Below are 25,094 nucleotides of genomic sequence, written 5' to 3' on the forward strand. Positions count from 1 at the left end.
TTGTGTGGAGACTTTAGGGTTTTCCATATGCAGTGTCAATTGTGATTTCCATTTTAACCTTATTCTACATTCTGGGGTATTTTTCCTAAATTTCTTGAATGGAAAAACTTGGTATCAGGGAAGGTAAGGCATTCATTCATTTATTTATTGATTGATTCATTCAGCAAGTATTTATTGAAATTCTACTGCCACATCTGCTTAGAAACAATGAGTAAGTACACTATCCTCCTTTTTAAAAATATTAAAAGATCATTTTTAATGGCAATTCTCCTTGCATATGGTTTATAGGATCAGTATTCAATCATGTTTTTCCAATGGGCCTCTTAATGGCACCAGGATATGTAGTTCTGGCTACTTTTGGCATCTAGCCCACTAATATTGTTGGTCACACTTCTTCCTCTGGGACCCCAGGATTTCCAAAACAGGCTGGAATCCAAAATATATACAGAAATATGTGCTGAGTGTGGCAGATACACAAAAGAAGTTGCAGCAGTTCTCATCAAACTGTGCAGCCCAGGACAGACATCTGGGAAGCAAGATCAAGAGTTCTGCAGGTTTCAGGCAAGGATAAAAGGTTTGTCAGAGCAGAAGTACCAATGCAGTCTTGTGCTGGAGCTGGGCTTTAATAGAAGTCATTGATAGTGACCACAAGATGCATTTTACATGCATTGAGAGTTGAAAGGGCACACTGTTTTTTTTTCTGACACTGTCACACTTGGAGTTTTACTGTCCAAATCCAACACGAATGTGATGGTTGGCTCTGACTCATATTTTTTATTAGTATAAAGCAGTAGTTCTCATCCTTGTTCTCATCATCAAGTCTCTTCACAATCTTAAAGTATTATAAAGCAGTTTTTGGAGCTCCAAAAAGCTTTTATGTGAATAACATCTATTAATATTTAATATATTAGAAACAAAAACTGAGAAATTTTTAAAATTTACTTAATTTAAAAATAAAACCCTATGGCATGTTATACATAAAATGTTTAAATGAAAAATAACTATTTTTCTAAACAGGAGAATCTCTCTCTCTCTTTAGTCACTAAGTTGTGCCCGACTCTTGCGACCCCATGTACTGTAGCCTGCTAGGCTCCTCTGTCCATGGGATTCTCCAGGTAAGGAATACTGGAGTGGGTTGCCATTTCCTTCTCCAGGGGATCTTTTGATTCAGGGATTGAACCCAGGTCTCCTGCATTGCAGGCAGATTCTTTACTGACTGAGCTATGAGGGAAGCCCTAAAATGAGAGTATAGTATATTGTTTTATAGTTTTCATGTCTGGTTTACAGCTGGATGCTCATAACTGCTTCTGTGTTCAATCTGTGGCCAAATCTCATGTTCTGTAGCCTCTGGAAACTCCACTGTACACTTGTAAGAAAATGAGAGTGAAAAGGGCTAAAACTATTTTCACATAATTATGAAAATAGCTTTAATTTTGTAGACTTCATGAAAAAGTCTCAGACTCTCCTAAAGGAATCTAGACCACACTTTGAGAACCATTCTTCTCAAATCTTATGGCTGACAAGGTGCTTTCAAAATATGTCAATATTTCATAGACATTTCCAGCCAAGTTCCCATGAAGAAAGGAAAGTATAGGTATGACCTAGGGGCCTAGATGAAGCAGCTCACCATAAACATATAATTCCTTTGAAGATTGCTATTTCAAATTAAAAATGCACTCACATTTTGCATTCAATGCCATAGCATATCTGTGATTATTTTGATACAATAATTTCTCCCTTAATCATTGAAACACTCACCTCCAAGAAGATGCCTTGTATTCATCCTGTGTTTTTTTTATACTTCCTGGCACACTGAATCCAGTGTGACACACTAGGGACTTCAAAATGACACTTACTGGTGGAACTATTTAGGCCCATTTCATGGTAGGAAGCTAGAGCTTAGGTTAAATAATTTAGTAGCAATAAAGACCACTCAAGAGGGAGAGGGCTTATGTATACCTCTGGCTGATTCATGTTGATGTATGGCAGAAACCAATACAACATTGTAAAGCAATTATCCTCCACTAAAAAATAAAGAAAAGAAAAAGACCAACTAAATGAGAAAAAGCAAAGCCTATTTATTCTGAGCTTGCTGTAGCAAAGGAATTAGTACTGTCACATGTGTTTTGGCAGAGACTCAAAGGCAGGCAGAGGAGTGGTATATAGAGGAAAAACAGGAAGACTTCAGGTGCGCTCTGATCGGAGGCAATTCGTATGGGGAAGCTGGAGGAGGGTAATAGAAGAGGGCATCCTGCATGATTGGTGAGAGGTGCATATTTGGCTTTCTCTGGTTGGTCCTAAGACAGAAGTAGGGATAAAAATTAGGGAATCTGTCAGTTATTAATCAAGTCCTGGATATTTGGGGCTGATTGTTTCAGAGGCTATTGTTTGGCATCCTGGCCTGTCACTAGAAAGAAAATAGTTTGACTTCCTACAAGTCTGGTTGGCTTCCTAGACTGATTATTACAGATAAAGGGTTGGTTTCCTAGGCTGGCTGCTGCAGGTGGTGGGTCAGTGTTGTATTTTTATGTATGGTCTGGCCATTGTCCACTTGCACCTTCAGCCTCCCAGTAGAGGGGTCACACGGGAGATCGTGGGTTTGTGAAAGGAATCCTCTAAAGAGATGAGCAGGAGAAAGAAGAGTTTGTAGTTCCTCCACGTATGATTTCTTGGTCATGGTTGCAAAACTGTAGTACTTAGAAAGGAAACAGACTGAACTAAACTTATAACTGTTATTTCAGATAGTTGAAAGCATTTCATTAAGTTTGCAAATGGAACCAAACATTCAGAAGTCTTTTTAAAGCTGGTAAAATTTGCTAAATTTATGAAAAGAATAGGATTTGGGCTCAACTTCAAAGTTTAAAGGAAAGAACTAGCTTTTATGATCTGAAACCTCAACACACTGACTATACTTTGAAAAACAACAACAACAACAAAAACCAAAGAACATCTCTGAAGTCTCTTTTGGGCAAACAGACTGCCCTTGGTGGTCTTAACTCATACTTCCTGGGACCTCTGGGGAGTGGCCTGGCCTGAGCTAGGGTAATAGCAGGACTTAGGTTTCCTGTTCAGCCACCTTGTATAACTTGAGATTTTCTTCTTTTAACATGTGTATTTCTTTTTTGTTTGTTTTAAATTTATTTTTTATTGAAGGATAATTTCTTTATAGAATTTTGTTTTCTGCCAAACCTCAACCTAAATCAGCCATAGGTATACATATATCCCCTTCCTTTTGAACTTCTCTCCCATCCTCTGCCCATCCCACCCCTCTAGGTTGATACAGAGCCCCTGTTTGAGTTTCTTGGCCATACAGCAAACTCCCATTGGCTATCTATTTTACACACGATAATGTAAGTTTCCATGTTACTCTCTCCATACATCTCACACACTCTTTCCCTCTCCCCAAGTCCACAAGTCTATTCTCCATGTCTGTTTCTCCACTGCTGCCCTGTAAGTAAATTCTTCAGTACTGTTTTCCTAGATTCCATATATATGCATTAGAATATGATATTTATCTTTCTCTTTCTGACTTACTTCACTCTGTATAATAGGTTCTAGGTTCATCCACCTCATTAGAACTGACTCAAATGCATTCCTTTTAATGGCAGAGTAATATTCCATTGTGTATATGTACTACTTCTTTATCCATTCATCTGTTGATGGACATCTAGGTCACTTCCATGGTCTGCTACTGCTGCTAAGTCACTTCAGTCGTGTCCGAACCTGTGCAACCCCATAGACGGCAGCCCACCAGGCTCCCCCTCTAGCTATTGTAAATAGTACTGCAATGATTAATGGGATACATGTGACTTTTTCAATTTTGTTTTCCTCAGAGTATATGCCTAGGAGTGGGATTGCTGGGTCATACAGGGTTTTATTCCTATTTTTTTTTTTTTTTAAGGAATCTCCATACCTTCTTCCATAGTGGTTTTATCAATTTACATTCCCACCAACAGTACAAGAGCATTCCCTTTTCTCCACACCCTGTCCAGTATTTTTTGTTTGTAGACTTTTTGATGATGGATGGCCATTCTGACCGGAGGCAAGTGGGCCTTAGGAAGCATCACTACGAACAAAGCTAGTGGAGGTGATGGAATTCCAGTTGAGCTCTTCCAAATCCTAAAAGATCAGATCATGCTGTGAAAGTGCTGCACTCAATATGCCAGCAAATTTGGAAAACTCAAAAGTGGCCACAGGACTGGAAAAGGTCTGTTTTCATTTCAATTCCAAAGAAAGGCAATACCAAAGAATGCTCAAACTACCACACAATTGCACTCATCTCACATGCTAGTAAAGTAATGCTCAAAATTCTCCAAGCCAGGCTTCAACATTACATGAACCATGAACTTCCAGATGTTCAAGCTGGATTTAGAAAAGGCAGAGGAACCAGAGGTCAAATTGCCAACATCCATTGGATCATTGAAAAAGAGAGAGAGTTCCAGAAAAACATCTACTTCTGCTTTATTGACTATGCCAAGGCCTTTGACTGTGTGGATCACAACAAACTGTGGAAAATTCTTCAAGAGATGGGAATACCAGACCACCTGACCTGCCTCTTGAGAAATCTTTATGCAGTCAGGAAGCAACAGTTAGAACTGGACATGGAACAACAGACTGGTTCCAAATAGGAAAAGGAGTACATCAAGGCTGTATATTGTCACCCTGCTTATTTAACTTTTATGCAGAGTACACCATGTGAAATGCTGGTCTGGATGAAGCACAAGTTGGAATCAAGATTGCCAGGAGAAATATCAATAACCTCAGATATGCAGATGACACCACCCTTATGGCAGAAAGCGAAGAACTAAAGAGCCTCTTGATGAAAGTGAAAGAGCTTGAAAAAGTTGGCTTAAAACTCAACATTCAGAAAACTAAGATCATGGCATCTGGTCATATCACTTCATGGCAAATATATGGGGAAATATATAAAGTGGAAACAGTGGCTACTTTTATTTTTGGGGGCTCCACAATCACTGTAGATGGTGACTGCAGCCATTAAATTAAAAGACGCTTGCTCCTTGGAAGAAAAGTTATGGCCAAGCTAGACAGCTTATTAAAAAGCAGAGTCATTACTTTTCCAACAAAGGTCCATCTAGTCAAAGTTATGGTTTCTCCAGTAGTCATGTATGGATGTGAGAGCTGGAATATAAAGAAAGCTGAGCCCTGAAAAATTGATGATTTTGAACTGTAGTGTTGGAGAAGACTCTGAGCGTCCCTTGGACTGCAAGGAGATCCAACCAGTTCATCCTAAAGGAGATCAGTCCTGAATATTCATTGGAAGGACTGATGTTGAAGCTGAAACTCCAATACTTTGGCCACCGGATGTGAATGACTCATTGCAAGATACCCTGATGCTGGGAAAGACTGAAGGCAGGAGGAGAAGGGGATGACAGAGGATGAGATGGTTGGATGGCATCACTGACTCAATGGACATGAGTTTGAGTCAACTCCAGGAGTTGATGATAGACAGGGATGCCTGGTGTGCTGCAGTTCATGGGGTCACAGAGTCTACTGAACTGAACTGAATTCTGACTTGTGTGAGGTGATATGTCATTATAGTTTTAATTTGCATTTCTCTAATAATGAGCGATGTTGAGCATCTTTTCATGTGTTGTTAGCCATCTGTATGTCTTCTTTGGAGAAATGTCTATTTAGGTCTTTTCCCACTTTTGATTGGGGTCTTTTGTTTTTCTGGTATCAAGTTGTATGAGCTGCTTATATATTTTGGAAATTAGTCCTTTGTCAGTTGTTTCATTTGCTATTATTTTCTCCCATTCTGAGGGTTGACTTTCCACCTGGCCTTTAGTTTCCTTTGCTGTGCAAAAAGCTTTTAAGTTTAATGAGGTCCCATTTGTTTACTTTGAACATGTATATTTCTTTTTAAATCATGTACTGTCATAATTTTTTAAAGTTACTTAAAATTTCCTTGTAATAAAATCATGTTGGCAGTGAGATCATGTGTAAGTAAACAAACATCTGGCAGAGTACCTGATGGGGTCACATAGATATCAGTTATTGAAGATTTCACCATTTTCCCCAAATAAGAAGGAGGTGCTTCTAAAGAATTTCTAGTTGCTCCTTTACTGGACTTAAAATATTTGAAGGGACAAGAACATCATCTGTACCTGTCCCAAGAGCATCATTTAAGAATCAGAGAAAACACTTTACCCTGTTTGTCCAGTTATGGACACTTTTTGACTTAGTTTTATTGGAAGCCTAATGAGATTTAAGCTGGTCCAAAAAAAAAAAAAAAAAAAAAAATCAAAGGATGGAATGAATTAAAATCTGGATTCTATGTTGTATTATAGGATTAAAAAAAAAAAAGGTTGGTTTTCTAATGAAAAATTCCTTTATATTCTTTCCCATAATTTTCCCTTCTGTACTCAAAGGCCACAGCAGCTCCAAACACAACATTTCTGAGCCTTATTAGAGATGTGTCCTGTCTGGGTGACACTGCGTCATGTCAGGTGACATGCCCCAGGTTTAGAATGCTGCTGCTGTTGCTAAGTCGCTTCAGTTGAGTCCAACTCTGCGCGACCCCATAGATGGCAGCCCACCAGGCTCCCCCGTCCCTGGGATTCTCCAGGCAAGAACACTGGAGTGGGTTGCCATTTCCTTCTCCAATGCATCAAAGTGAAAAGTGAAAGTGAAGTCGCTCAGTCGTGTCTGACTCTTCGCGACCCCATGGACTGAAGCCTACCAGGCCCGTCCATCCATGGGATTTTCCAGGCAAGAGTACTGGAGTGGGGTGCTATTGCCTTCTCCGGGTTTAGCATGCAGAAGCATCTTTATACCTTTAAGAGGAAGCACCTCTTCCTACTAGCTGATGCAGCGCAACACTGGCACATCTGGTCTCCAGTTGGTGCCCTATGAGGGCCTCAGTCCCAGCAATTTCTGCAGAAGCCCTGACTGAAATCCTACCCCTCCATTTTCCCCAGAAAAATCATATTTTAAGTAAGTATAGGTTATGAAAAACATAATTTTACATATACGCCACATAAAAGTGCACATGTTATCTGAGTGACATAAAACCGGTAAACAGATACACATTTGCTTTCTTAAAAACATTATGACAGTTGCATACAGAGTAGGCCACAGTATTGTTTTAAAAATGAATTTATTAAAATGCTCATAATTATAAAAAGAATATTAAAATGCACAGAAATTTGCAAAATATTACAAACTTTACATCTTATGCCACAGTGTATGAAAAGCATCATGAATATTTCAGTTTTACTTAAGCTGTTCATACATTTTAACTTTTCAAACATCTTAAAATATAATATGGACACAAGAAAACGGTACAAGAAGTGTTTCAACAAAGAGCACGTCCTGCTCCCCTATTGTGAATTACTGTTTTCTGAAATTCAAGATGCACGTGCAATTATAAGGGAAGACTTTCAGTGATAAACAGTTTGCAAGATGGTTTTGTTTAGTTTTCAAACAAAAACGAAAGCTTTCCCATCCTATTGACATAACTAAAATATCAGGGATATTTAGAGAAAAATCTCCTGAGTATTTTGGTCTAATGCTTTGATCTGTTAAAATTCACAGGCATCACAAAAGTATACAAAGTAAAATTTCTCTAGTGGTTAACATGGGGCAGGTCTAGGGCCAGATTTTCCCTTCATGGGTCCACTGCCACACCCCTCCATTTTGCCAGGGGGCTGCCTCTGCTCGCATTTACAGATCCAGCCCACCAGTGCCTGCAGGCACAGCCCCACATGTTCATCACCCGCAAGTCAGCACTAGACTTACATGAACAGCGTCGGTGTCACAGATGACCCTAGGTCTCCATTGCAACCTGGCCATCTGGGGAGTATTGGCAGTGTCATACTTCACATTTGCTGCCTTTAAACACATAGAGGTTTTTTTCCCTCCTGTCCACAGAAGCACATTTTGAACTATGAAGATGATTTATGAAAACAGAAATGCACAATTCAAGTTCTATTTTATATACAAGGAGATAAGGCAAGAACATTTCCTTGTTTATAGTTCCACAAACAGCGAGTAACTGCCAAATCCAACACTAGGAGATAGTCCTACACTTCAGAGAAGAGAAGAGGTAATACGAGAGGAAGAGGCACCACTTTCAGGAGCAGCGTCCCAGGTGAGCAGGGAAGGGACGAGAATGCTTCCCCGCTGGGAAGAAATGCATTTCTCGCTCCCTCTGTGACTAGACCTCATGTGGCCTGTCACGAGCACTCTTTGATCACACATACCCTTAACATTATCAAGAAAGTTAGTGAAATGATCCTGATCCACTGGGACAATTCAAAAGTCCAGAATACTGTTTCGCTGAATCCTACATTAATACTTTTTTACCCCCGTGGTTTGTTAACATTCATGGCAGGCATTTAGAACTATGACCTGGAGTGAAGCTGCCATAGCAGCTATTATAGCAAGCCTGTCAATTTGCTCACTGAAAAGTGTTTCCTTGTTCTTCACTGCTGGGATTCTAAGTGCCTCGGCTCCTGTGGCACCTGGGCATTGAGCAGCATCGTAATGGGTGGCGAGTGGCCCATTTAGAGAGAGCGGGATGCCAGACGCTCTCTCTGCACCCAGCCCTGCTCTGTCACCAGTAACTGGTGAGGGGTACAGGCCCTGTGTCTTCTCTAGAGCCTATAGAGGGCTAGGCATCCAAAAGGCAGTAAAGTGCAGTAAAGTGTGCTGAACTGAATAAACCGAGGGCAAGATGTGCACAGTGGGACAGGAGTTCAACAGGAAGTTACCTATAGCTGACAGCAGGGCTTGTGACCAAACCAATTGGTTTTTTTTGACCCTTAATTGCCTGATTGGCTCGATAGGAGGCTGAAAATTCAAATCAAATCCAGTCTCTTTTCTTGTTTGGGAATAATCTGGGTATCCCCCCGTTTCTCCGTCTCCCTCCCTAAAAACACTCCCCGGGTGCAAACATGCAATTACAAACAAGTTACTGGGCAGAAAGTAAGAGAAGGGAGGATGTGCTGAGCTACCTTCTCTATGGCAGATGCTTTGGCAGGCTGAACACCAGGGTGTGCAGAACCCCTCTTAGGAACACGGTGAGGTCACACCGAGGAGACCTGCTGTTCTCTTGACGTGCGCAGCACTGTGCTGTTAGGATGGCTGTGAGCCAATCACAAGGGTCCTTGCAATACTGTACTTCCTAGATCTAACAGTAAAGGGCAACTGGTGGCAACTCAATAGGCTCATCTTTTCCAAACCATTATGTTGATAAATATGTAATTTTAATCACTTGATTTCATTTTTTTCAAGATACAACGTATCTTTGGATGTAAATTAATTATTCTGATCAATAGCACAAATATGCTCAGAAATGCAATCTTCATTTCAATCCATTAAGAGTATTTCTCCGAGACGGAAAGATAGGCCAAGATGAAGACTGAAACTATTTCCTCTTATTACCTGAGGTTTCCTTTTCTATAGGAACATGATAATACACCTAAATATTGTAAAGTCTTGGGTCTATCTGCAACTTAATACAGCATTCAAACTGAATTCTGTGTTAGATATTTTTAATCACACAAGAGCTAGCATGTCTAGCCTTTAATGATGGTACTGTAATGGAAGGATAACTCTGGAACAGGTCTAGCAAGAGTGAAGAAACAAAACAGTGCCTAAAAATAAAAAAAGATCATGTGCTTCAGAACAGAAAGGAATGAAAATAATCAGATGAGGAAAAAACTCCACTCTGCTTTGCTAGATGTTGTTTCTTTAAGCACATGAAGAGAATTCCTGTGTATGATTAAAATTCCAAATTATCCCAAAAAGTAACATTTTTGGTCTTTCTGGTGATTAGTTTTATGCCCTTCTTCAACTCAATTTTACATTTTCCAGTTCCTGCATCACTAGCTGAAACTGAAAAATAATCTGCATGAAAATGGCGATAGTTAAGACTCCTATTTGCCAAAGTGATTTAACTTAAACATTCTCATTAGTGATTCATAGTAAATTTTGACAGAGCTAAATTCTTTAAAGTGCTTCTCAGAACATAAAGCTCTTAATCGGATTTTGGTCGTAAATTGTTATCTACGACTGCTCCTATCATCTTCTCAGCTATGACTCCTATATTTTTGGTCATGTCTTTGAGGTGATTCTCATGAAGAAGCTTCTGGGTTAGGTATTTTTCTCTCTTGATCTTGCTCTTCGTGCTTTTTGATACATCTGGAATTGTATATGAAATGAAGAACTTCACAGAATAGATGATATGCTGAGGGAGAGAAAAAAAAATGTCAGTCAGTCACAAAGAGATGGAGGGGAACACAGAGTCTCTTCCATTTATTTTTGCCGGTCGTTACAGCAGTGTATCAGGCAGGGTGGTAGGTGTTCAAGCTCTACCTCCATGGTGTGGTTCTGCCATGGATCTACATTCTGTTACTTCATAAATTTCAACCATACTATTTGCTATGTAGAGAAGAATATATCTCCCTAACATCTAGAACGTTCACCATGGCACAGATGATGTTATGACATTTTTATGTGTGTTTCTTTCCTGTCTTATTCCCAGGCCTCATCCCCAAAGGTAAACACTAACCTATCTGAGTATATGTAGATCATTTTCATTTATTTTTGAATAGTTTAACAAAGTATGTATATATCCCCCAAAGAACATCTTGTTTAGTTTTACTCACTTTAAGCCTTATGAAAACAGTAATGATACTGTATGGTATAATCTTTTGAAAATTGCTTTTTTCCATTCAAAGTTAATTTTTAAGATTCATCAACATTACTATGTATAACTATAGTCCATTTTCACTTCTTTATAACATTCCACTGTGCAAAAATACTTTATTTGTTCCGCTATCAAAAGGTATTGCTCTAGTTCCTAGGTTTTGGATTAGAAACAATGATGTTGGGAACACTCATACACTTGGGTTCTGGAGAATACCTGTGAGAGTTTCTCAAGAGCTGCAGCTGGGGTGCAACTGCTGAGACCCTACGTTACATGAATGTTCGATTTTACAAGATGGTACCAAATATTTCCACAACAGCGGCACTACCGCCAGCAGTGTGTGGTGATTTCAGTCACTCTGCAGTGTTGTCTGCACTTATTATCATCACTTCTTTTTTTTTCAAGTGAACATGATGGCTATGCAATGAACTTTATTTCACTTTGAGCTTTCCTCACATTTCCCTGATGACTAATGAGCTTGAAAACCTTTTTATTTATGCACCATTCAAAAACCCTAACCTAGCAAGAGGACAGAGATAATACAGAATAGACATAATTAAGAACAAATAAATTACACATAGCCTTAAAATGTGTAAGAACTATGGGGAAAACAAGAGATATAAGCTAAGTAAAGCAGAGTAACAGTTATGAAGAGTGTTATGGTGGGAGATAAAGTTTATATAGATTTTATGTAGATCAGTTTAGACAAGCCCCACTGAGCAAAGACTTTAAGGAAGTTAGGAAGTTAAACATCAGGAGAAAAGACATTTTAGGCAGAGGGAATACCTAGCACAGAGTCCACATGGGGGAAGCCTACTGGGTGTATTCCAGGGAGGCTGAGTGAGTTACCATCAGGGAAGTAATAGAGCGTGGCTAGATTGTGCTGGGCTTTGAATGCTATTATAAGGACTTTGGCTTTTACTTGAAGTGAGCTGTGAAGACAACAGGGAGTCCAATTAGTAGACTGCTGCCCTAATTTGAGCAAGAAATGATGGTGGCTCCAACTTGGGGGCAGCTGCAAAGCTGGTAAGAAGTGGTCAGATTTGTGACATATTTCAAAGCAAAAGCTAACAGGATTGGATGTGAAATAAGTGACAGAGAGAAAACAAGCGGGGATTCAAGAATTCTGGCCTGAGCAACTGTTCAGATGAACTGCCATAATTGAGGGGAGGGGCAGAAACTGTGGACAGAACAGATTTAGAGCAGGGTAGGGGGAGAATATTGAGTGGATTTAAGAAAATATGGGAATCTAGGGCAGTAGATTTGAGGTATCTGTTAGATATCCACGCAGAAAGGTCAAGTATGCAGTTGGATTGATGGGTTGAACTCAGTAGAGAGGTTTTCCGGGGATATCCATTAATGAATCACAGGCATACAGATAGCACTTAAAGTCTGCAGACTGCATGAAATCACCAAGGCTGTGAGTAAAGAGAAAAGACAACTAAGGAATGAGCTCCAGGATCATTAAGAAGAAAAGGAAGGGCTGGCAAAGAAGCTAAAAATGGGACTGCCTAGTGAGGTAGGAGGGAAGGCAATACATGTGTGTTCCTGGGAGCCAAGTGAGGAAGACTTTCAAGGAGGAGTGATCAGTTGTGTCAAATGTTTCTTTAAGTTAGGTGGTGTGAAAAATGAGTATTTTGAGATGAGAGAGAGATTAGTGAGTGTGAATGATAGAAATCATATAGTAGTAATAAGGCAAAAACTGAAGTCAGAAAGAGATTTAGTTAGGTTTATTTCCCCCCATTTATTTCTGAGGTAGGTAATATTTATGGATATGAGTATTTTCTATTAAACCACGCTTGTGTTTCTGGGACAAAGCCAATGTGGTATGATGTTATCTTTTGAAAATATGTTGCTAGATTCAGTCTGCACATTTTAAAAAGACCTTTGCATTTTATGTATTGAGTAAGACTAACTTATAATTTCCCTTTCTCATTCTATTGTCTGATTCTAGTATCTAAAAGGAGATGGAGAGTATTTCCTCTAACTTTCCACCTGATCTCTGGAGGAGTTTGTATAAGATTGAAATAAAGTATTGTAGAAAGTTTGGTATCATTCTCCTAGAAAGCCTGGCCTGGTGTTTTCACTGTGGTCAAATTTTCCAGTTACTCAAAGTTTTGCTATCACTGGAGTTTACGTTACCATCTTTAGCATTTTGAAGATATTAGACCCCTCTCTTCTGGCTTCTATGCTGTTGTTAAAAAGTCTACTCTCATTCTAACCTGAACTTTCTTTGTCATCTTTTTTTCTCTGGTTACATAAGATCTTCTCATAGGTGTGATGTGTTTTCCTTACAATGCATGCAAAATAAATGTGGGCTTCTTCAGCTAGTACTTCTCCATTATCCTTTTTTTGACTTTTTTTGAAAGTTAGCTTTTCTCCTTCTGTCTTCCATATCACTTAACTTCTTTTTTTGTATTTCCGTATCTTTCTGTGATGTGCTAGTGACAATTTTTTTCAGATCGGTCTTTCATTTCACTAATTCTCTCAAGCTGAGCGCAGAAGAATTGATGCTTTTGAACTGTGGTGTTGGAGAAGACTCTTGAAGAGTCCCTTGGACTGCAAGGAGATCCAACCAGTCCATTCTGAAGGAGATCAGCCCTGGGTGTTCTTTGGAGGGAATGATGCTAAAGCTGAAACTCCGGTTCTTTGGCCACCTCATGCGGAGTTGACTCATTGGAAAAGACTCTGATGCTGGGAGGGATTGGGGGCAGGAGGAGAAGGGGACGACAGAGGATGAGATGGCTGGATGGCATCACTGACTCTATGGACACGAGTCTGAGTGAACTCTGGGAGTTGGTGATGGACAGGGAGGCCTGGTGTGCTGCGATTCATGGGGTCGCAAAGAGTCGCACATGACTGAGCGACTGAACTGAACTGAACTGAAACTTCTGTTTTATCTGTATGTGAATATTTTCATTTCAACAACTATCTATATTTCTAAAAGTTCTATTTAATTACTTTCCAAAATTGCCTTGTAATTTTTTATAGTTTCTTATTGTTCATTTTGGCTTGGTCATTTATTTAAACGTTTTCATATACAGTTAATATATATTCCTTATCTGATAATTCAAACTCTTAAGAGTTCCTGAGAGTCCCAATCAGTTTTCTCAGGTTTTATTGGCTAAATCTCATTCATTTTATTATTTAAAATTTTCCCTTTGTCATTGTTAATTGTTGATAATTAGTTCATATTTGCTTATCCCAATCTGGGGAAAAAAACTGAGGTCTAAATTAAGGATACTTTTCTTCAGAGAAGATGTACATTTCCAACTGCTCTGAGACAAATCTAGCCTTTTGTGTGGTCCCTGGCTGAATCTAAGGGTCTGAAGTTCAGCTCTTCTGGCTCACTCTGACCCAAGGCTTGGTCTCTTTGAACCTTTAGTTGGAGGCCTAATAACAGAACTTGTTCTCAGAGCACTCCTGGACTTCAGAGGTGCTCACTACTCTATCTTAAGCCATTATCTTTTTTTCCTCTTTTTATATTCTCTTTCCTTCTAGTAAGCTTAAAACTGCAAAGGAAATTATGTTTCTAGCTGGTTCTAAATGTTTTATAGTGAGATGGCCCCTCACAGTATCCAGTCCATCATGATATCAAATGGAGCCGTCTAAACACTGGCAACTACATATTTGAATATAAACTAGTAACTCTTGTCAACATATCAGACACTGCACTCTACTTGTGATACAGTAAACTAATGAACTACTTTCCTCAGTTAATTTTTGATAACTATTTAAAAAAATACTAGAAAAATTATCTAGGCCAAGTAGCCTGTCCCCAAACCAAATACCTCCTGTTTCAGCCTGTTTAGCTGCTAAGAGGAACCATGCGCTTAGTTCTAGTCAGTGAGATGCAGGTGAAGGTCTGCTCCAGGGGCTTCTGGCAAAACTTTTTCTTTCCTAACATAGGAACAGGTATGGCTAGCATCACCATTTTTCCTTCTTCCTGCCTAGAACATAAATGTGTTATTTGGAGTTGTGGTAGTCATATTACAACCACAGAGTGACATATAATGAAAGTAAGCCTACAGAAGACAGATGCATTCCTTACACCAGGGATTCGGAATTGATCCAGGAGTACCCACCTGCTTCCAGTGAAATCTGCTATGTGGGAAAAAAATCAACTCTTACTTGTTTAAGCCACTGTAGATGGGTTTTTTTTGTTTCTTGCAGTTAAACGAAATCCTAACTGACCACACCAATCAAGTAACTTATGAACCTTTAGAATGTAGTAGTAGTTATTCACTCAGTGTAAGAAGTAAAGTTGGCTAGATCAATTTCAAATTGAATAGCTGCCTTAGTATTTTTCAGAGCTGGTAAATTTCAGGGATGTAAAAAACTATTCTAAGAAGGTATAGTGTGAAAATGCAATACAAATAAACTATTATAGCCATAAAAGTTTCTCCAGGAAGATATCTTACTTATCTTGAATAAACTTCTTCATAGCCTAATACAGAGCCCAGTTCCCCAAATAAAAAGGCCTTCAATTAATACTGAACTGAAAGGAACTGAGTCTCCCTAAGCCCACATGCCAGAGAAGGCAATGGCAGCCCACTCCAGTACTCTTGCCTGGAAAATCCCATGGATGGAGGAGCCTAGTAGGCTGCAGTCCATGGGGTCGCTAAGAGTCGGACACAACTGAGTGACTTCACTTTCACTTTTCACTTTTATGCATTGGAGAAGGAAATGGCAACCCACTCCAGTGTTCTTGCCTGGAGAATCCCAGGGACAGGGGAGCCTGGTGGGCTGCGGTCTATGGGGTTGCACAGAGTCGGACACGACTGGATTGACTTAGCAGCAGCAGCAAGCCCACATGTTTTTAACTTTACAGCAGATAACCAACTTGATTTAATTACTGAGAGCATTATGGGTATTCTCAGGTCAAATATAACAAATGTTATAGAAATAATTATTAGCAAGAGATAAGACATATTGTGTATTTTAAGTCAGAAGTGACAACACTTAAAAGTTAATAAATGGTCTGCAAAAACACTGCCTTATAAACTATTTCAAAGTGAACTTTTCTTACCTCCATGACAATGATAAAAGCCAGCTTGGCTGCAATCACATGCCAATAATAGATGTTGTGTTTATACTCTTGTGGGTGTCCAGGAGGGTACCGGAAATCACGATACCTGGAAAAAAGATGGGGACATTTAAGGAGATCATTCTTTCTAATCAAAAGTAAACAAGGGCCCATTAAAAAGGTCATACTTAATGCAACACTCTTTTAAATTGGTCATCTCATAAATTTTCTCCAAGGGTTTCTGGGTTGTTTTTTTTTTTTTTTGGCCATGCCATGTGGAGTCTCAGTTCCCTGGCCAGAGACTGAGCCTGGGACCACAGCAAACCACAGCAATGAAAGCCCTGCATCATGACCATGAGGCTACCGGGGAATGCCCAGATTTTCTCTGGGAGTTTAATTTGATGACAAAACCCTGAAATAACTACTCTAGTAATATTTCATGTAACTTACAAGATGGTAATGATGGTTTCCATCTTTGTAAAAAAAGAACAGAAATATCAAAATTTATCCCTGCTTCCTCAAAAGAGTGTAACTAAAACAAATTACCGTATTTTCAGAAACATGCTACAGAGAATATTACCTATTTTTTATAGTTTTCTTACCTAATTTCCTTGTTGTCAGACATCATATGCTATTGCTTGAGTGTATCTCCCTTAAGCAGCAAATCTCTAGCTTTCCACCTGTAACCTATTAGACCTGGAAGTTTAATTACTCTTTAGAATTATGTACAGTAAGAGTAAGCCAGATGCAATGTGTGATTCTGAAGAGACTTTGCTATGTGTAATCTAGAAACATTTATTTGGGGCTTATTTATGGTTTTTTTCATTGTGTTGTAGAGAATGTGAATAGGAGACAGCTTTGAGGAGTTTAAATTTTAAAGTCTCTTTAGGTTTTAGACTTTGATTGAAAAAAACAAAACTACGATACCATACAGTCAACAAACTTATCAATTAATAACTTAGTTGATGTACACTGTCCACAGTTGATCTTATCAGCCATTAAAATCAATGCAGAGAGCTTTGGAATACTTTTAGAGAACACTGCTAGGCTGGGCTGAGGTATCAACTGTTTTTGTCTCTGTATTGCTTTGTTAAGTGATGATACTATTTTGTCATCATTCAGTACCGTCAGGTTGTGGTTGAATAAAATATTAGTTGTAACAACTGAAATATCTTGCTTTTTGGAACTCTCGGAGTTTCTTAATTTCTAAGATGTAAGACTTTCCCCTGAATAAGTCTTTCGGTAATCATTTGAAACTCTCATTTTAACATTGTGCCTTATGGGGGTTTCCCTGGTGGTACAGTGGTTAAAAATCTGCCTGCCAATGCAGGAGACACGGGTTCAATTCCTGGTCCAGAAAGATCCCACATGCCATGGAGCAGCTAAGTCCCTGCACCGCAACGTCTGAGACGGTGCTCTGCAATAAGACAAGCCACCACCACGAGAAGCCTGCACACCACAAGGAGGAGCCACCATTCGCTGCAGCTACAGAAAGTCCAGCAGCAGCAATGATGGTCCAGCACAGCCAAAAATAAGCAAACAAATCTTTTAAAAAGTTATAGGTATACTTTACAATTTGTAAAAAATAAAATACAATCCTGCCTTTAATACAATCAAGACTTTAAAATTTAAACTCCTCAAAGCTGTCTCCTATTCACATTCTCTACAACACAATGAAAAAAACCATAAATAAGCCCCAAATAAATGTTTCTAGATTACACATAGCAAAGCCTCTTCAGAATCACACATTGCATCTGCTTACTCTTACTTTACATAATTCTAAAGAGTAATTAAACTTCCAGGTCTAATAGGTTACAGGTGGAAAGCTAGAGATTTGCTGCCTAAGGGAGATGCCTAAGGTTTGGCTTGAAAGTTCTAATCTTAATCTATAGTAACTTTTATATTTTACACTTTTTTAAGTCTGATTGAAAAGAAAGCGAGGAAAAAAGAAATCTAGCAGCTTCACTTAAATACCAAATAGAATGATATTACAATGAAAGTCCTTTAAAAGAAGACATGTATTTTTAAACACTTGGAAGTAGAACTTGCCTGCACGTGTCATATTTAGACCCAGCGTATGGGTTTTCCTTGACTCTGCTTTTGAAGTCGGCAGTATTGAAGATGGAGAGGCTTATGTTGATGTATCCTTCCATTGAGTAGTCTAGGTGGTCCCCATATGGCGGGATGGAGAAGGACCAGTAATACACCAGGCGGGGGATCATGTCTGATGTGAATGCAATGATCATGGCCTGTGTTGGAAGAAAATGGTAGAGAGGGTATTAATTTAGAGCCTTTATAGCTAGGGTTAACAGACATGCCAAAATTACATTTTCATCAGTTGAGTTTTTTAAATGAAAAATTCAGGAATTGTCAAATGGATATAAGTAGTGAATGTCCTAAAACTTTCGAGCAGCTGCTTTAAAGTAGTTTGTTTGCTTTTGGTCTTTGAAGGGAATGTCCAGCAGTTCACCTGCAGTTCAAAAGCAAAGCCCTGATAGTTGCCTATTATGTATCTTAAGTACAGTAAGAATAATTGTAGACTAGGGTATTGTGGATAACTCGAGAGCCACTTGCATATGTTACATGTAATATATTTTTAAAAATAGAATATAATAAAATTCAATCAACCCTGGAGCACTACTTGATATAATTTTTATGATTTAGAAAGTCCTTTTGCATGTGAAATACTAAGATCAATATTATGGAAATAATCTGGCTTTATATGATTCCTTTGTAGATAAATAATTGATAAAAATTGCTTTTTTAATCACTGTCTCTTAAAAATAGAATACTAACTGATAACAAATATTTTCCTTCAAATTTATACTTTCTCCCCTATAGTATCTTGACTTGTTGAGATAACTCAACCCCACAGTCTGATTTAAACTTTCAGTATATACTTATGTCTGTTGCTTCATTAGAGAGCAAGAATTCTTTACTATTCAATAAAATATAGTAGCAAGAAACTGTGTTGGGATTGTTCTATTCACATAATCAAGCAATGATATCTGTTTTGTTAGACTTAGTGTCTAAGCCTTTCAAATTCCAAAAGGTTAAATGGATAAAGACAGAAAGATTATAGTTATCAAAAAACTTTAAGAGAGTTTAGTGTGTTTCCAGATTAAAGGAATAAATATGGATCAGTCTTAAATCTGAATCTGTGTCAGGAAGACTTTCATTAGGATCTAAAGCTATTATTAATTACATGAATTCTCTCCAGAGTTCAAATTTGGGCTTCAAACTCTCCAACATGTAACACTGGTGTCACGGAAGGAGAAAGTAATGAATATGCTTCAATCCAAATTCTATGTGAGTAAACAAAGCTAGATGTTTCAGTCATTTCTGAAGCAGAAGAACAGACATGTTTTGCACAACACGATTTTAACAGTATTCATCTGAACATATGGTTTAGACACAGTGAGACCACAAGCCAACAAAGATCTCATGCAAAGCAAGAAAAACAACTGAGGGGCTTTTCTATTGCAAAATTTCCCCTACCAGAACCAGCTTTGTCATTTCCTCTGATGTAAAGTCTCTCTGGGTGTGTATTCTTGCCTGTCGGTGATGGTGGTGGTGGTGTAAGGCAACACTATTTTACTTTTCCCAGAGTTCAATAGATTAAAATTTCCTGTTATCATTTAACTCAACTAGAGCTTTTTACAGAATCACCTGCAGATGTGCTTCAAGAAGCTATGCAAATTCCAATACGGAAGATAATTCTATTGTCTTTTGACAAGACACTTTTTCCTCCTGAATTCAGCTGCTCTAAGACACATCGCAAGAGCACAAATAAATGCAGTGTGCTTCATTTCCCATGCTGTTCCAAACACAATTTTCCATTTATATCAAAATAAATTAAAATTGGTCGTCAATAGCAGATGCTCTGGCATGACACAACAATGTCAATTCAGCTTATTTATTGAACCAGCAGCTTTAAAATGAATGATTTTATACCAAACTCTGGCCTGATGCCCTTTCAAATCCTGAGGAGCTGTTCTCTTCTTCCTCCTTCCTAAAAGTTCCCCTAGTATGGAAAGCTAGCTGTTACTGAGCATGTGAGGTTGGGAAGGCACAAATTAGGTATGTGAGGGGATAAAATACATGTTTAATTCTTATAGAATTATATGCAAGCGGACCTGCACCTTGGAATCTCTAGCACCTTAATACGGAAAAAAGGACTGTCCATAGTTTAGTTAGGCTTCCCTGGTAGCTCAGATGGTTAAGAACCTGCCTGCAATGCGGGAGACCTGAGTTCAACCCCTGAGTCGGGAAGATCCCCTGAAGAAGGGAATGGCAACCCATTCCAGTATTCTTGCCTGGAGAATTCCATGGGCAGAGAAGCCTAGTGGGCTACAGTCCATGGGGTCGCAAAGAGTTGGACATGACTGACCAACTAACGCTAGTCACTATAGTTTAATTGATAATTGAATAAACAATTTTTCTAGTGTATAATAAGCCAGCACCTGAATTATAAGAACAAACAACTACTGGATGAGAACCAGTAGAACCAATCAGTGGGTACATGTGTGCCCACCCACACATGCAGGTAGAGCAGCCTTGAAGATACAGCCAATATTCCATCTGCATTAATGGTGAGGAGCCATGCTTGGTTGACGAGGAAAAGGTGCCTCATACAATTAAGACAGGATGCTTGAGTAATGGGGAGTAGGAGTCAATTGAATTTTCTGGTTAGCTGAAGGTCAAACAAAAACCTTTTAGTTCCAAACCCTGTTGCTAAAAATTTCCTTAAAGCACGTAACTCCACGTTCCAGCCTGGCTTCATGTCATATAGTATATTGAACATGACAGACTCATACTTTTCTGACTGTGGAGCTTGAAAGGCCTCACTGTCGTATTTCTGAACATCAGCCTGTTTTGCAGCGCGGTGGATGCTGAAGGTGGGGGCTATTTGGGTGAATGGAGATGGATGTAACCTCACAGTTATTTTTGTGTGTGTGATTTACCAACTTTCTCCAAAAAGGAGAGACAGCAAGTGATCCAAATAAACTGAGGGTTCTTGGGGGGTGAAAGCTGGGTTCCACATAACTTACTGTGTAAAACTGTGACCATGGTCTAGACAGTGACATATTGTAAAATTCTTGTGCCTCTAGTTTCGACACCTGGCAAAGCTTATGGAGTTGCTGTAAATGATGCTGTGTGATGAAGATGATACAGAGTGTGTGCATGCATGCGTGCTAAATCACTTCAGTTGTGTCTGCCTCTTTGCGACCCTATGAACTGTAGCCCACTAGGCTCCTCTGTCCATGGAATTCTCCAGGCAAGAATACTGGAGTGGCTTGTCGTGCCCTCCTCCAGGGGTGATTAACAAGAGTAGCTGCTAATATCCCAAGGACCAGGCTCTGTGCATCCCATGCACTGACTCACTGAATTCCCCCATACCCCCTTTGTGGTATATAATAGTCTGAAAATATGTGACAGGAAATTATTCAATCTACAAATTGTAAAATGAAGCTCCGAAGTGTTAAGGTCTGGGCAGACGCCCCTCAGCTGGGAGCCTGACTCACAGGCACTGCCAGACTCTTTTCTCTTTCTACAAGGGCTTGTGGGAAAAGGCAGGGGACTCAAGGCAAGTGGGACTTGATTAAGAAGTTAAAACTGGAATATTATTTTGTTAACCTGGGAGTGAAATTGGCAATGGAATAAGGCAGGAAATAACCTTGAGTGTCTGGATATTTCTGGGGAAGGAGGTTCCCTGATGGGCTGGCACTGCGAACTGCTCTGCTTGACAGCTCCCTGCCGACCTGTGGGGGCAGCAGTAGGGAAGTAGACAGACCGTTCAGACTGGTCCATAATCAGTACAGACTGCAACAAGTGAGTTCTATTCTCTCATCACTCAGACACATGCAGGACACGAAGGTGCTTAGCTAATGACTAACACTGGACAGCGAAGACCAAGGGTGGGGCGAGGAGGAGAGTTGGAACCTGCCCTAAGTCCACTTCCTTGAAGAACCTCTGTCCCATGACACAAGGAAGGTAAGGAATGACGGGGAATGCACAAAGCACATACTTCTTCATCAAGTAGTTACTAGTTTGAATTGATAATTTGGAATATACAGTAAAATATGGTGGAATGACTGTTCTTATTTTAGGGTCTACAAACTCTAAATGGATAGATTTCTATTTCCATTATAAAAGTACTATTTGATAATTCCTTTTATAGTCATGCAAGGATTAAAAGAGTTAGTACCTACTGTTAATACTATTACCATGTTTCTATTGAATAAAACTAATAAATGAGCAACAAAAGCATAATAGTCACTATTGTTAGCAACGGCCTCTGTAAGAGGTCTTGTAAATCACCAACAATAATTATAAACAAAATATATTAAAAAATAATAACAATTACATTTACAGCAACTATGTTGTTCATGTGATTGAAAGTATTAGCGTCTTCCTCCACATTATGAAATACCAAACACTGGACTCCTTAGGCAGCAACACTAATGCAGTTTTGGACTTTTCAAGGTTTTTACCCTGCGAAGCCTATTTACTCACATTGGTCACCACAGCCAGAATTGCTATTCCTTGCATGATGGGCTGCCATGCTCCGATGTCCTGGGCTTTTTCTGGCACCATGCGTCTATACTGGGTAGTCAGTTTCCACGCGTCCACTCTTATTTCCAATATATTGTTCACCAGAGCCAACAGAGGGGCCAGTGGAAAAGAGGCCACAAATAAGGTGACGAACCCAAACTGAATAACTGTCAATGGAACGGACACACATCATGGAGTGGTGGATGGATGGAAGGACAACACGTATTCCTTTACTCTTATAAAGAGAAAGGCAAACAGTGAACTCAATCCCAAAGAGAAAAGACTTTCATGGTAATAATAATGTTCAACAGTGAAAGAATCAAAACAAAAGACAAATATAAAGTCTCCGGAAAGAAGTCTAAATATAGCCTGTTTACTTCACAAATATACACAATAGGAATAACATATTTAAAAATCTTTAATCAACCACAATTACTTGTTGGCAATAAACCTGGGGCACTTTAAGTAAATTATTCATTCCCAGTGTAGAAATAGAATGTTGGGAGAGGATTTGTGATTTAGGATTAAAAAAAAAAGAAAAAGAAAGAAAAGGGATATTGTGGAAATATCTAAAGTTAAAAAGAAATAAGAAATGTACCTTTGGGAGAATGTTTAGAGAATGTTGGAGGAAATATACGGAAAATAGGCAAATGAGCAAGCTCCCCTGAGTCTGTGAATGCAAGGGCAGCACACTCTGAGAATTTGTGATACTACAAATCATGGAAATGTATGCAATAAGTGTCTTAATAAGTCAAAATATAATCCTTCAGGAGCTTTTATTTTGATATTGTGGCAGTGTGTGTGGTCCCAGTAAGTTAAAATTGTGCTGGTGGCTTAGAGATTCTTTTCTCTTTGTCTGAAACCTATGTGGCTTTGCTATAGGTGGGCAGCAGAGATCTGGGGGGGCAGAGGGGCTGGACCACAGGGAGGGAGCAGTGAGCTGTGATAAGGCCAGGGATCTAACTGGCAGACCTTTGAAGTAAACTACCATAGGTATTTGTAACCGAGACAGTGGATGAGAGGAAAATTTGCAGCCCCTTTAGGACTACTGCTCAGCCAAGGGGCATGGACCACTCTGGCTAAGAAGGGCAGGACTGTGGAGGTATAGCTGGGTAGGAGAAGCTGACATTTGCTTCTGATCTGAGAGGCCAGAATGTATTGCAGAAAAGCAGTCAGGGTTGGAAAGACTTGGCGGATCTACAGGCCAGGCAGGTGCCACTGTATTCAGGGAAATCAGACAGGCAAGGACCACAGCTGGGGACATCACAGAGCGTGGCACCCACAGTGATGCCAACACCCATGACTCACCCAACCCTAAAGGAACTCATCTGCCTCCAGGGGCCAGGCAAGTAACAGAATGTGTGGCATGGGTACAGTAACTGGCAAAGTGGCAAGTGGATGTCCTAATGAAGGTACCGTATTGGAATGAGGGCCCCATGCTGCCAGGTCCCCTTCATACTCAAGAGAAGTCAGAAATTAGGACTTTATTAGCAACAAATCCAGTTAAAAATCCAAAAGAGAAAAACACAGTTTATAATGAGAACAAAGGCACAGACTACTTAGAAATAAATTAGTGAGAAATGTTAAGATGGTATGATAACTGACTTAAAAATAGAGAAAAACAAGTAATGATGAATGAATGGTATGATACACCATACTCTTAATTGGGAAGATTCAAGTTTGGGGACATATTAAATTCCTTCCCCAAAAATAAAATTTAGAATTTGAATGCAAATTTAGTTAATACTTCCAAGTGGATTTAAGGAACAAAAGCTGAAAGTTGAGACTAAAGTTCTTCAAAAAATGTATACAAGTACCAAAGTGAAATAATGTGGAGGGATGTTTAAAGTAACAGTATTAGGGACATTTCTGCAAAAGGATAAAATAGGACCACCTCTAACAGATATTAATGTATATTATAAAGCTATGGCAATGGAAACAATTCAAAACTAGTGCATTAACAGACAGTACGAATTAAATAGAATAAATTTCAAGAACATATGGAGATATTCATGGGATTTCAATATATTATAAAAATGATGTTTCAAATCATTAGATTCAAGTATTGAAGTAATTAGCTAAATCATTAGAAGAGCTGGTATGGAGTCTTCACTCTTGATATCAAAAGGAATTCCAGATGGATTAAACTTTTTTTTTTAACTAAAAAAAAAAAAAAAAAGGCAGAAAAAACCAAGATGGTTTAATCTCTTCTGATATTCAGGTGAGAGGAACTTTCTAAACAACTTTTGAAACCAAGAACAACCAAGGCCTATCAAAGTAGCAAGGCAAAAAACATCCATCGAAAAAACAAAAATAACCCTCGCCTGAAACTTGCTCATGATCCTGAACTGCCCTCTGATATGCTTTCTTTTTTATTTATAAGTCACGTTTCTTGAAGAAGTCCCAACATTGATTATTTCTCTGCCGTTCCAAGCTCTACGTCTTCTGCGGCCCTCACCATGGCACTGAGACTCGTCTTGCTCACTCTGTTGGTGGCTGCACACGCCAAAGCCAATGTACAATTCAGTCCTTGTTTATGATTACTAGGCAGTTCTCTCCCACCCCAGGCAGCTTTTGACATGGCCAAATATTTTCTTCTCTGTGGAATGTTTTTCCCTGTTGATTTTTGTCTACTCAAATAATTTTTAAAAACCAAGGTAGAAGTGTGTGTGTACATATATACATACGTACATACACACACACATTTTAATTTTAACTGCTGGATAATTACTTTACAATATTGTGATGGCTTTTTGCCATACATCAACACGCATCGGCCATAGGTATACATTTGCCCCCTCCCTTTTGTACCCCTCCTCCCACAACACATATTTTTAAAGA

At 39.1% G+C, this 25,094-nt stretch overlaps 1 protein-coding gene across 3 annotated transcripts in view; it reads right to left on the bottom strand.

The window, feature by feature from the left end:
- Positions 1-7,100: 7,100 nt before the first annotated feature.
- The window catches only part of ANO6 (anoctamin 6), a 236,144-nt gene continuing 218,150 nt past the window's right edge, over positions 7,101-25,094 (bottom strand). For 2 of the 3 annotated variants that reach the window (XM_061416383.1, XM_061416382.1), the window contains 4 exons: positions 22,215-22,420; positions 17,748-17,947; positions 15,702-15,807; positions 7,101-10,210 (listed from right to left, as the gene is read on the bottom strand). In XM_061416383.1, coding sequence (XP_061272367.1) covers positions 10,001-10,210; positions 15,702-15,807; positions 17,748-17,947; positions 22,215-22,420 — 722 coding nt within the window. In that variant the 3' untranslated portion in view covers positions 7,101-10,000. Of the gene's footprint in view, positions 10,211-15,701; positions 15,808-17,747; positions 17,948-22,214; positions 22,421-25,094 lie in introns of those variants that run through there. The other variant, XM_061416384.1, reaches the window with a different exon arrangement.

The sequence above is a fragment of the Bos javanicus genome, chromosome 5 (assembly GCF_032452875.1).
Source record: "Bos javanicus breed banteng chromosome 5, ARS-OSU_banteng_1.0, whole genome shotgun sequence".
Taxonomy (NCBI): domain Eukaryota; kingdom Metazoa; phylum Chordata; class Mammalia; order Artiodactyla; family Bovidae; genus Bos; species Bos javanicus.